Source organism: Ammospiza caudacuta, chromosome 3 (genome assembly GCF_027887145.1).
Source record: "Ammospiza caudacuta isolate bAmmCau1 chromosome 3, bAmmCau1.pri, whole genome shotgun sequence".
NCBI classification, from domain to species: domain Eukaryota; kingdom Metazoa; phylum Chordata; class Aves; order Passeriformes; family Passerellidae; genus Ammospiza; species Ammospiza caudacuta.
In genome coordinates this window covers 45,040,738-45,053,411 of record NC_080595.1, presented here as the reverse complement: position 1 = coordinate 45,053,411, position 12,674 = coordinate 45,040,738, and the positions used below count along the sequence as shown (strand labels likewise).

The 12,674-nt window shown below is 47.2% G+C and overlaps 1 protein-coding gene across 1 annotated transcript in view; it reads right to left on the bottom strand.

Annotated features, from left to right (window-relative positions):
- Positions 1-7,899, bottom strand: part of FAM120B (family with sequence similarity 120 member B) — a 47,041-nt gene extending 39,142 nt beyond the window's left edge. Inside the window, exons 1-2 of the mRNA XM_058802093.1 lie at positions 6,880-7,899; positions 2,384-2,564 (exon numbers count right to left, since the gene is read on the bottom strand). Coding sequence (XP_058658076.1) covers positions 2,384-2,564; positions 6,880-7,899 — 1,201 coding nt within the window. The remainder of the gene's footprint in view (positions 1-2,383; positions 2,565-6,879) is intronic.
- Positions 7,900-12,674: the final 4,775 nt, after the last annotated feature.

Below are 12,674 nucleotides of genomic sequence, written 5' to 3'. Positions count from 1 at the left end.
AGTTTCTCAAACTAGGCCACCACACAGCTGCACAAACAGCTGCAACAGCACAACTGAGACGATGTGCAAGGATTGAAATGAGTGGCTGTGCAAGAAAATTATTTCAAGTGGCACTGATAGGAAAAGCAACACATCCCACTATGGCTTCAGGCAAAGTGGCATGGTAAGGGCCAATGGCTTCAAGGGATATGACATTCTGCTCCTATGAATTTGTGGGTCTCCTAAGCACCCTTAAAAATCACAATCTAGACATTCAGCACTAACAGTCTTTTAACAGAGTAGGGCAAACAGTTTACATTAGCTTTAACCTGCTCTTACTAAAACTGTAACCACTGCTTTTACTAACTTTTGGCTGCTTTGCCAATTAATAGTAAGTAAGTAGATCTGCAAACTGCAAAGAGGTCAGTTTCCACCATATTTTAATTGATGATATTAAGGAGTAAAAAAGAGGATCACTAACACATGCATGACCACTGCAAACTGGAACAAACATTGTGTAGAGTAAGTCAAGTTAGCTTCAAATGTGCTACATTAGCAGCTGTAAAATGGTGGCAGACTCCACATGGACTAATTTAATTGGTTGTCTTGTTTCAGTAAACTCTTCAATAATGCTAACTCAATGTCATTCTACCTTATACTACGACAGTGTAGACTACTTCTTCCCATTCTATCCCTTATCAAATTACAAAAACCAATCAACTTGATCTCATCTGAGGGAAACTGGCACAGGATTCTACTTTGTAAAGAACAAAGTTTTGTAGGTCTAGCAGGGAATCCATAAAAACTAATGCTTACACATACCTATGCTTTCCAATACAGACTGTAACTAATGATCTACACTCTTGTCTTAGAAGCAACTATACACTGGAATAAAAAAACAACTCATGAACTACTAGGAAGTGACATGGTTAAAGCAGTTAGAGGTAGACACATGCATTGAAAATGCAGATTTAATAGATGCACCCATGCAGACACAATCTACCTACCTTTCTGGAAGGGTTAAGGACTGATTTTCTAAACTATGACTTAGTTTAGAAAATTATCACTAGAATTGGAAGCCTGAACTGAGAATAAATAACCCATGCTGTCATTTTATTCTAAAATCACTTCTTTAAAAGAAGACAACTCTCCCATTAAAATTTCATTTTCAATATGACTCTAAATAAACATTTCTGTATTTCAATTCTAATCTTCTCTGAGTACTAAACCCACTGTAACACAAATGCTAACCTGCCTACTACCCTGCCATCCTGCACCCACAACTGTTAATTAGGAATTTTGGCCTGGGTGTTTCTGAAAACATCAACGAATATCCTGCTGTTCAGATGAATAAGTAAAACCCAACCAAGTTATAATTATATACAAAATTTGGAGGCAGTACACCAAAAAATGAAAAATGACAGATGTGCATGATTACTGCTGGGATTTTTGTTATTCTCTCCAAATTGCTATGTAAACTCTGATTCAGTTTTTCCTATTATGGCACAACTTCAACCTCTGGCTGCTGAGTGAAATCATGTACTTAATTACCTTTTTGTGCCTTTCTAAGCAAATAGTTTGAATATTAGGTTTGATGGCGGTGCACTTTCATCAATAAAATGTAAAGTGATTACCACGGAGAAATCAACACATTCAAACGAATAAAGTTCAGTACACTTTTAATTTTCAACTCACTGGCTGAAAGACACTGTAAAGATAACACTTAACTAATGGAAGTCTTAAGAACATGAAATTGGTGCAAGGATGTGAATAAAGACCTCTCTGTCTTCAAGGAGATGAATGCAAGCACAGATGTAAGTACCTGCTACCGAATCTGTTTATACCACTGGATAAGGAAATCATATTTTCTAGAACCTGGATGAAAGAACTAATAATAGCTGGCATGACTACCTGCATTTGTATTATTACAGTAACTGTATTTGACTGTTCTGAAAACTGCAGACTTAAAATCAACAGAAGGTAAAACTTTAACAGTGAATTATTGTTCTGTAAAAGTTTTTGCAACTCACTAATTCATCCAGAGCCACACTTACCCAAGAACATTAGGTTTCATACACCTTCAAACTTTCAAAAATCTCACAAAGACCATTGCTTTGCTCAATTTTTTGATCATTAACAACTTTCACAACTTCCCATTTAGCAAGGAAAAAAGCTCCAATTTTTAAACATCACTTTAAAAGCACTGAAATGGAGCAGCATGTAGAAAAAGCCCCACAATTTCACATTTTCTCTTACTTCCATAAGAATTACATTTCAGCTGTTCGGAGTTTTTATCCTAAATGCATTTTCTATCCTAAATGCTGATAAAGGCACTAAAGCCATGAATTCAAGATTTCATATTTCAAAATTGAAAGTACAATGGTGTAAGTGGTTTATTCCTTACCTTTTCCAGATTCCAGCAAGATAGAATAAATATGCTGACGAGCAGGGCGGTAGATAAGTGCCTGTCCAGGAATCTCTCTATCAAAGTCATCTTCCAAGGAGTTGCTGCACTCAATCTCTCCATGACTCAGGATATTGAAGATCGAATAATTTTCAGATTGGATATGCTGTTCTTTAGCTAACTGTTAGTTCAAAGAAGCAAGAAGGCATTATCTCCAAAGTAAAGAATAAGTAAAAAGTAACAACATGTATTCACTGTTTGAGGAAATAGATATTTCTTTATCAGTAGAAATGGAGGGAATAGCCAGGGAGGGAACAAGTGCTTTTTCAGATAACACCAATATAGTTTATTTTCATCTTTTTGTGGAGAGGAATCCCCAGGAAAACTGTCATTACCTTTCTTAGCCCCTCCTTTAATTCTAAAAATTTAAAAGCTTGAACAACAGTAATTCTTCTTAAAATTAATTCTGAATTCTAGCATAGCTGTCCTCCTTTGGTCACCTGAAAATGTATCTTCCTTCTTTAAACAGTGAGTGAAGGTATGACAAAATGCAAACTTCCCATTTTATCACAAGATGAACTATATAAGACAGCTGTATTTCTTTCCTGACCTGACTTGGTGTAGTTTACATTCTGGTAAAATTAGAATACCTAATTTCACCATACTTTTACTTTGCAATAGCTCTCCACTGTGAAAAGAAATGCCATGTACTCTAGTGAGGAAAACCAGGTCTGCAGGCATGTTGCTGAAAAGCAGAATTAACAGCATCACCCAGGCTGCACATTAACCATGACTGGATGCAGACACATCTGGCTACAGCAGCTGGCTACAGGCAGCCTCAGTACCAGCAGGGTCTGCTGGTCTGGAACAGCCTAGGTGAGAAAGCAACAAAGATGCTCTCAGCATCATTCTGTGCTCATCAGCACAGAATTCCAACCAGTAACACTGGCAATCTGGATTGGTCAAGTGCACAGACAGACTTTCTACTGTACAACCCCAGACCAAAACCTGGGGTGTTTAAACAGCTGAGCAGAGTGAGTATTTCCATGGGGTGCCACTAACAAATTCTCCAGGACCTGTGCCCTATGGTGAGCAGGCACTGATGTTTCTTTGCTCTACATTCCCTTCATGTGTTGTGCCAGTTGTACTATTTGGGTTGTGCCATCCAGCGGAAGCTACCACAGATTCTTTCACCAGGAGTTACTGGACCACTGGCCAGAAACAAATTCATTTCTGCAGAATTCCAGTATCTGCAAACCTGGGAACTCAGCAGGTCACAGCTGAAGTCATTCACTGGGTAATTAGTGATCAAAAATAATTCTACTAAAATGTCATATTTTCTGTGTACAGTGCCAATCAACAGAGCACTTATACAATAAATTAAAGGTTTCCGTGCCAGAAATACTTCAATATTCCTAATATGTGTAGACAATGTAATCCCATCAAGTATACTTTTGTATAAAATAAAGTATTTCTAAGCATGATTTTAATGAAGCACTGAACTATTGCACAGAAACCAGATGAGACCATCAACAACGCTAGCTTATTGCAATTTGCCAATAAGCTACATATCCTTATGTACTAAAAAAACTGCAAACTGATTTCAAATGTACTGCTGTATTCAATGTCTGTATCTTGAAAAATATTTCTGATTCATACCTATAATCAGCTAGAAAGTTATGCTCTTCTGAGAGAAACAGCAACATGAGGCTGTGCCCTCATGGTGGGAATTGAGCTTTGTGTGCCATTTACATGAAGCTTAGACAATGTGCAAGGTAAGCAGAACTACATATGGGTTCCAAAACATGAAGCAAAGCACACACATTACATATACAAATATTTGAATACTTGTAACAAAAACAAAAGAGAAGTTAACATGTCTAACATTTTGACTGTAATTTCCTTGGCCCAGGGATTGGCTTCATGTAGGATTCTTGTAGCAACAGGGAAGCGTTGTTCAATGGAGTTTCTAAACATTATTATTTTATTAGAGCAGTAGCTCAGCATGATGCTTCAGAACTTCAACCCTTCAAATTAAAGACCAAGCCAAGAAATAATGACCATTTGTCATAAAGACCACACAGTACATTCTCTTAAGGAATACGGATATTGCCACTATTGTCCTGGCCATAATCCAACCTAGATAATTGCATTCTGGTTGTTTATTCCTTGCACTTCAAGCAGAAAGAGATGTTTCAACACCTTATTATGATGTATGGCTGCTGATTTTTTAAAATATCTTCTATTTAACTACAACAGTAAAAAAGTGATATGTACTGTAGCTGTGTGTGGTGAATATAAAAACCCAAATATATCTACAGTTTAGCTGAAATGAGCACTGCATTACAATGCAGTTATAAAATGTTTTATAGTCTTTTTAGAAAGCAAAATGTAAATTATATTGTTACTTTACAGTAACATGAGGAAACAAAAATAGTTTTAAAGAAAATGCTCAAGATAAGCAAGAGAAAGAAAAAGAAACTTCTGTGTTTGAAGTCTACAAGGACCTAATAAAATAGGGAGTAACAGATGGCTAATATAGGGTCTAAAATACACTTCCTTGTATAGATTTTTTTAAAAAATCTCAATATGTTATCTTAATTGCCACGAATTGACAGAATTGTACTCTAGACTTACTGTTGTACCATAAATTCTGATGCAAGGTAGCACATTTTCTATTAGCCAGGTACACCACCCTAAGCTAATATATCCAATTTCCCAGAGTGACTCAATCTGCCATACCGTATCTGCCATACCCCACATCAGTGCATCCCTGTCAATGTGGGATGCCATAACTAAAACTTGCTACTGCACCCCTGCCCTTTGGGAATTAATAAACACATTGAAGTGCTTTTGGGTCGTTCAGGGACAAGGAAAACAAGGAGAATTTAACCCGAACCAAAAATACAGACTAATTGCATTTGACACTGTCCTGTACAACATCCTTGTCCCTTAACTGGAGAAGCATGGATTTCACAGATGGGCCTCTTGGTAGATGAGGAACTGGTTGGATGGTCGCACTGAAAGAGCTGTGGCCAATGGCTCGATGTGCAAGGGGAGGCCAGTGCCAAGCGGTGTCCTCAGGGGTCATACTGGGACCAGCACAGTTTAACATCATTGCCAGGAACAGGGACAGTGAGATCAAGTGCTCCCTTGGCAAGGTGACACCAGGCTGTGTGGTGCCATCCACATGCAGGAGCAAAAGGATCCACCCAGAGGAATCTGGACAGGTGGGCCTGTGCAAACCTCAGCAACTTCAACAGGGCCGAGTACAAGATCCCGCACTTGGGTTGGAGCATTCCTAACCACAAATACAGGCTGGATGGAGAATGGATTGAGAGCAGCTCTAAGAAGGGCTTTAGGGTGTTGCTGAGTAAGCAGCTTGACCTGTGAGCTTGACCAGCAACATGCACTAACAGCCCAGAGAGCCAGCTGAACCCTGGGCTGCATCCAAGGCAGCGTGACCAGCAGGGCAAGGAATGGGATTCTCCCCGTCTGCTCTGCTCTGGTGACACCCTACCTGGAATGCTGTGCCCAGCTCTGACATCCCCAGCACAGGAAGGACTTTGACCTGTTGGAATGAGTCCAGAGGGCTGCAAACGTGATCAGAGGGCTGGAATATGTCTGCTATGAGGACAGGCTGAGAGAGCTGGAGTTGTGTAACTGGAGAAGAGAAGGCTCTGGAGACACCTTAGAGCTGCCTTCAAATACCTAAAGGGGGCTACAAAAGAGCTGGAGAGGGACTTTTCACAAGGGTGTGTAGTGACAGGATGAGGGGCAATGGATTTAAACCAACAGAAAGTAGGTTTAGATTAGATATTAAGAAGAAGCCCTTTGCTGTGAAGGTGGTGAGGCAGAGGTTGGCAAGAGAAGAGCTGGATCATCCCTGGAAGTATTAAAGGCCAGGTTGGATGGGGCTCTGAGTAACCTGGTCTAATGGAAGTCTCCCTGCTCAGGGCAGGGCTTTGGAACTAGGTTATCTTTAGTCCCAACCCCAACCATTCTATAACTCTACGACATGATTCTGCAGGAGTTTCCATGTCTCCACCACAAGCAATTTCAACTTCTGCATTCTTAGCGCAGCTACCTTTGATACCTCCACTGCAAGGCACAGCCAAGCAGATCACTGAACAGCTTATGGCTGACCTGTGGGTTCTCAAAGTAAAAACCAAGTCAATACACAAATTATATTAACATGGGAAATCATATAATACATGGGAAGTATGTTTCTGTGTCCAGGTGCTGACCTAGACAGGAGCTGCTCCCCATTACGTGACCTAGCTACCATTCCAAAATGAGAGAAACTACATTTTATTAAATGTGCTGCATCTGTGATCATATTAATGCATGCAATAATCATAACTGGAGCTCTACTTAACAGACAAAAGATTCTTGCACAAGCAAATTGAAATCTATAGGATTGATGTACCCATTACTAACTTCCATTAACTAGTCATGGCAATGAAGTGATCATTAAGGTTTAAAAAATAAGTTACCTGAAAGATTTCTTTATCTTGACAGAGAGGTGATTGTTGTTGAAGGGATAACATTTGACAAATTGTTTCATTGTGAGGAACCCATGGAGACTGCTGCCCAGGCAAAAGGTAGGAGCTCACTCCTCTGCAGAGCAATGTCTTGTCTGATCCCAGAGGTAGAATCTCTTCCAACTTTTTCAGGCTGCTGTAAGAGCATGGAATTTTTGAGATGTAATTTGCTACAGACAGCAGTATGTCTGCTCTTCTGCTGTAGCTGCAGTTCCTGTGGTGACTCTTGGTTAAACATTTGTTCCAAAATCCTTCCAACATGCTTTCTGGAACAATATCATTGCCAAGCAAGCATGCAAAGAGAGGAAGGTGTGTCAAACTAATACCCAGCACACGGCAAAGGACTTCTCGAGAGTACATAACAGTGACCAGTCTGTCCAAACAGAGGTTCTCAATGGAAAAGTAGGGACATGTGTCATAGATGAGGTAGTCACTATCTTGCCCCAGAATTCCTATACATTTGTGCTGCAAACCATATGCAGCCACCTCAAAGTCTGCCTCTTGCAACGTGCAGACTGTTTTCTGACCGAGGGATTTCAGGGCATAACGTGTAAAAGTAGGCAGAGCTGAAGGAAGAACAAACATTTCTCTCCCTGGCTGTATCCTGTAAGTCTTGATAAACTGAAATAATCTGGCTATTTCCTCAGTATTCTTCATCCTCCGTTTGATCCACTCATCTCTCTTTTTCTCTTCTACCACCCCGTCAAAGTAAAACACCAACTTGATACCAGCTGCCATAAAAGCATTGATAAAATCCTCTAAAACAGCAAGGTACTCTCGCCACTGGCCACCGCACACCCAGGATTCTGGAGTGTACCAGCGTCTAACACAGCTCATGGCATCTACCACGATAACAGGTGGGCAGTCAGGATGATCAGTGCGATGCTTTTCTGCCATTTGTCTCAGATCTACCGTTTGGCACGCATGTGGGCATACTCTTGCCACAAATCCCTGCAAGCCTCTAACACCCATGGCTGATCTCCAAAACTCACAGCAGTCTGAAAGAAAAGAAATAAAAACAATGTCCTAAGATGCAATACTGGAAAACAATGAAGTTCTACAATAATACTTTTAAAAGCTGCCTGGAAACAGAACTGTTATTTTTCTGCATTTGCTGATAGTTCATTGCTGTATGCCAGCTTTTAACAATTTGAAAGAGTTTACATCCCCTCTGCAAACCAAACATAGGTAGTCATTCATTTTCCCTTCCACTTCTGGCTTTTATATCAGTGAAAAATATAAGTACCAAAAAATTCTGGTAAGTATGACCAAACAAAATTCACTCATTCATTCACACTGAATGAGTAAGGCTGGAAGGAACCACGAGTCCAAACTGCCTGCTCCAGCAGGGCCATCCTAGAGCACACAGCACAGGATTGCGTTTGGACGGTTCTTGAGTATCCCCAGTGAGGGAGATTTCAGGTTAATAGCGCATAGAGAAGAACACAATACAAGAAAAACGAGGACAGATTTTGTTTTTTTATTAAGAAATATACAAGCTTATGGTATTCAAAAGGTAAAGGAAAGTGAGTTTACAAACTACAGTGATTAGACAGCTTTTAAAATCATTCCCGAAACCTATCAGTTAAAGATCGAGTTCTGAATGCCACCCTCTTTAATCACAGTCTGGCTTAGAAAGGACCTCGCAGGGCGTGAGGGCCGCTGCGTGCAGCCCCCGCAGGGCCGAGTCCCCCGCCCCGGAGTCCGTAAGGCTCCTGGACCGCGCTGCCCGCGCACCCCGGGACCGGGACCCCGGGACCCGGCACCCCGCCCCGCTCCGCCCGGCCCGGCCCAGTCCCGGGGAGTCCCCAGGCCCCGGCCCCGCCGCCTGGCACTGACCCGAGCACCGCTTCCGCTTCCCGCAGGGAGGGCGGCGCCGCGCCTGCGCAAGGCGGCGGGGCGTGGCGTGCCCGTGAGGGGCCGAGCCCGGCCTGTGGAGGGGCCGGGCCGCGCCCGTGAGGGGCCGGGCCGTGCCCGTGAGGGGCCGAGCCGTGCCTGTGGAGGGGCCGGGCCGTGCCTGTGGAGGGGCCGGGCCGAGCCGTGCCTCTGGAGGGGCCGGGCCGTGCCTCTGGAGGGGCCGGGCCGTGCCTGTGGATGGGCCGTGCCTGTGGAGGGGTCGGGACGTGCCTGTGAGGGGTCGGGCCGTGCCTCTGGAGGGGCTGGCGCTGGCAACGGCGTCTGTCCCCGCCCGGAGGCTGCGGTCCCTGGGCTTTGTACGGCTACAATGGGGCCGGAGGGGCCATTGTGCCCCCGAACAAACCCGGCCGGCATGGGGGGACGGGGCGGGGGACATGAAAGCGTCGCGCACCGAAATCGCTTCAAACCCCCCCCGAGTCGCACTTGGGAGATTTATGTCCCCCCGGGCAGCGCGACCTTTGGCGGGGGGCGGGTTCGCTTTTCATTGGGCCGATTGCCAGCGGAGGGGAACCCCCGTTGTCCCCCGGGCCGCACGTTATCCCGGGATAACGCCCTGGGTGCGGGCCGGCAGCGAGACCCCCTCGCAGCCCGCCGGCAACAGGTGGGGACCTGAATAACTTCACATCTTTCCGGGAGGGGCAAGAGGGACACGGGGGAGCCCATGGGAAGATTAGATCAGATGTTATTGCCGGTGAAAAATTAAAGAGAGCGGTGCACTGGGGAGTGCAGATTAATATATTTGGTGACTCCGAGTGCACAAAGCCTCACCATTGTGGCTCTGTCTGAATGCCTGTGAATAGGACGGAGCATATGTGGCCTGTCACCGCAGGTGCCCACATCTGTTCGTCTCCGGGCAGATGCTCTCAGAAAAGGGGAGAGCATTTCCAAAAGCTCAGGCCCACCCCATCCATACCCATCCTCTTTCTCATAATCACCTTCTGCAGAGTAGTTTTTGCCCGCACCTTCTCCCACCCCCTGCCTACCCTGAACACGGAGAGATGAAGAAAGAAATAAAAACTCCACAAACTGGAAGTGGCTTGGAAAGCTCTGGAAGCATGTAATCAAACTGCTGCCCCCTCTCCTCCCCCAAAGTTTATTAGCAGCAAGTTTTGCACTGCAGCCAGCGTACAGTGCACAAGATGCACACACTGTGCAAAGGGGGGGACACAAAAACCCTTCATGCATGAAATGCAACATAGTGCAGCAGCACTCTGTGCTGTCTCAGGGCTCTAGAGAGTGACCTGTGCTGGAGTGGTGGTTTGCAGCTACTATTTATAGTTCTGGCTTAAGATGATGATTAATAATGCCGGGTAAAAGTTTTCCTACGAGAACTGGCAGAGACGGTGAATATTGCTACTGAAGTTGGTAGCAGAACGGGATCTTTCCAGCCATCCAACAGAATCTCGTAGCTGCTATGCAGAACATTTTTTTGAGGAGTGCCATCTCATTTTTTATCACCTGTACACGATCTGAGTCCTGTGGCTCACCCTCCCTCTGTGACCCTGCTGCCAAGACAAGCCAGGCCTCAGCACTGCATGGAGTTACACTGGCCTCGCTTTGCAGGGCAAAAGGGGCGCTGGGGTGCAGGATAAATATCAGGACCAAAGGATATTTAATGTGGTAAGGCACTTCAGAAGGTTTTCTAGTTCAGATATGTTCGGTGGCTTCTGGTGTGGGGAAGACCTTGAGTATCCTTGAATTTAAAGGCAGGCAAAGATGCCAGTACTCCAAATGCAAGGCCAAGGTGCTTCCCAAGAGGGGCACAGGCAGGAAGAGCCTTTGAAACTGCGTGTCCCAGAGCAGGGGCAGGGGAAGGAATGGCACCTGCCCAGCTCAGGGCACCCGCAGGAGGTTTCGGGAAAAGTTATGTCCCAGACCGGGGTGGATGAGGGGGGTGAACCCATGGACTAAGGGAGGGCAAGGAGGGGGGAAGCCTTATTTCCCCGAACCCCTTTTGTCCTGTCATTCCCTGGGGGGTCCCGTGGTTCTGGCCCCCCGGGCGGAGGTAAGCAGCCCTTCACCATTCCGACTTTGGGAGCAATGACAGCTCACGCACACGAGTGATCAATTTTATCCCTCTTAGTTTCCCACAAGCTAAATCCCGTCGGAAGCGAGCCAGGGAGCAAACCCAAACAAACAAGTAGCGCAGAGAAACGGGGCCGGGACGGGGGGAGGGGGTATCTGGCTTTCTCCTCGTGTGCAATCAGTAAAACACATATAGGGGCCACTTCGGGATTTGCCCAGGGAAGGGTTGGAGAGCAGCTGGCTGCGGTAATCTCCTCGGGAGACAAAGGAATGCCCCGTCCCAGGATCACAGGTAAACACACAACCATTGTAATGAAAATGAGGGACTAGGATAGGGCCAGAGCAGATGATTTGCGATTTCAAAAAGAGGGCTGGGGGGAAGGGAAGACCCTGAGCTGCTTATCTATCATCTGGCCTCGCTGTGTGCCAGCTGAGCCACGCGACTGCCCTTTCTTATTCTAATCAGCACATGCCTTTGCAACTTTGGGCTAACCTACACGCTAAACTTCTTAATCCTCCTCCCCGCACACGGCAAGGGCGGCGGAGCGCCCCTCCGGCACCGCGGCCCCTCCGCGCCCGTCACGCACCCGCCTCGGGTCAGGGCGCCCGGCGGCGGGGCCCGGGGCAGCGCCAGCACCCCCGGTCACGCCGCCAAGCCTGGGCCAGCGGGGGAGCCGGAGCCCCGGCCCGACGGCACCGTGCCTGCCCTCTCCCCGCTCCCCATCCCCTCCCGCCCGGCCCGGCCCGGCACGGCACGGCCCGGCCCGGAGGAACAGGTGAAGGGGCGTGCGGCGGAGGGGCAGCCGCGCACACATACCTCCGTAGGGACTATAGATCTAATTAAAATATTATGCACACTCGGCTACACATAGCTCCACACGTTCACGTCCCTCCGCCGGCGCACCGTTCGCCATATGCCCGGAGCCCTCCGTCCCGGGAAAAATCAGTGTTGCACGCCAGCGATGGCAGCGCGTCGCCCTAATTAATATACGCACATATCCCACCCACCCCCCTTTTTAAGTGACTTTTCCCATAATCTGGCTCCCTTAGAAATAAAAGCTGCGGCTGATGGGGAGCTGTCGGCCGCGCTGGTCCGCGGCGCGACCGTAAATACTCGCCGGAGCAGGAGAGGGGGCCGGCGTTGCGGAAAGGGTCTCAATTAGGGGCAGGGAGGGAGAGCACAATGCCCCACCAGCCCCCGCGAGCCGCTGGCAGGCGGGGCCGGGCCCGCCGCGTCCCGGCCGTGCGGGGTCACCGCGCCCTGGCGGGGCCCCACTCCCCGCGCCCGCCCCCGGGGGTCCCGCCGCCCGCTCACCCGGGGGGCGGGTGCGGCCGCGCAGGGCGCCGGGCGGGACGGGACGGGACGGGACCGGGCGGCCGTGCCCGGCAGCGAGGGCCGGTGGCGGTGCGCGGGCACGGCGAACAGCGCGGGGGCGGCGGGGGGCGGCGGGGGGCGGCGGGCGAGCGCGGTGCGGAGACACGCGGTTGGGAGCGAAAAAGCGCCATTTGGTTGGGAGCAGATGGCTGGCTGGGGGGCTGATCGCATCTAAAGGCGTGTCATCCCCCTTCAGCGAGAATCCCTAAGGGCTCCCCTTGTCTTCGAAATCAATGAAAATTAAAGTGCAGAGAATGGATGAATAGTTAGACCTCGAGTCCCTCCTTTGTTCGCCTCAGCTACTGGTGGGCAGGAGTTAAACTACAACAGCCTCCTATAGAAACACTTAAGTTAAACAGTCTCCCCGTTAGTCCAGCATCTGAAAGAGAGAGGGAGAGGGGGGAAAAAAGCAGAAAAAGGAGCTTTCTGC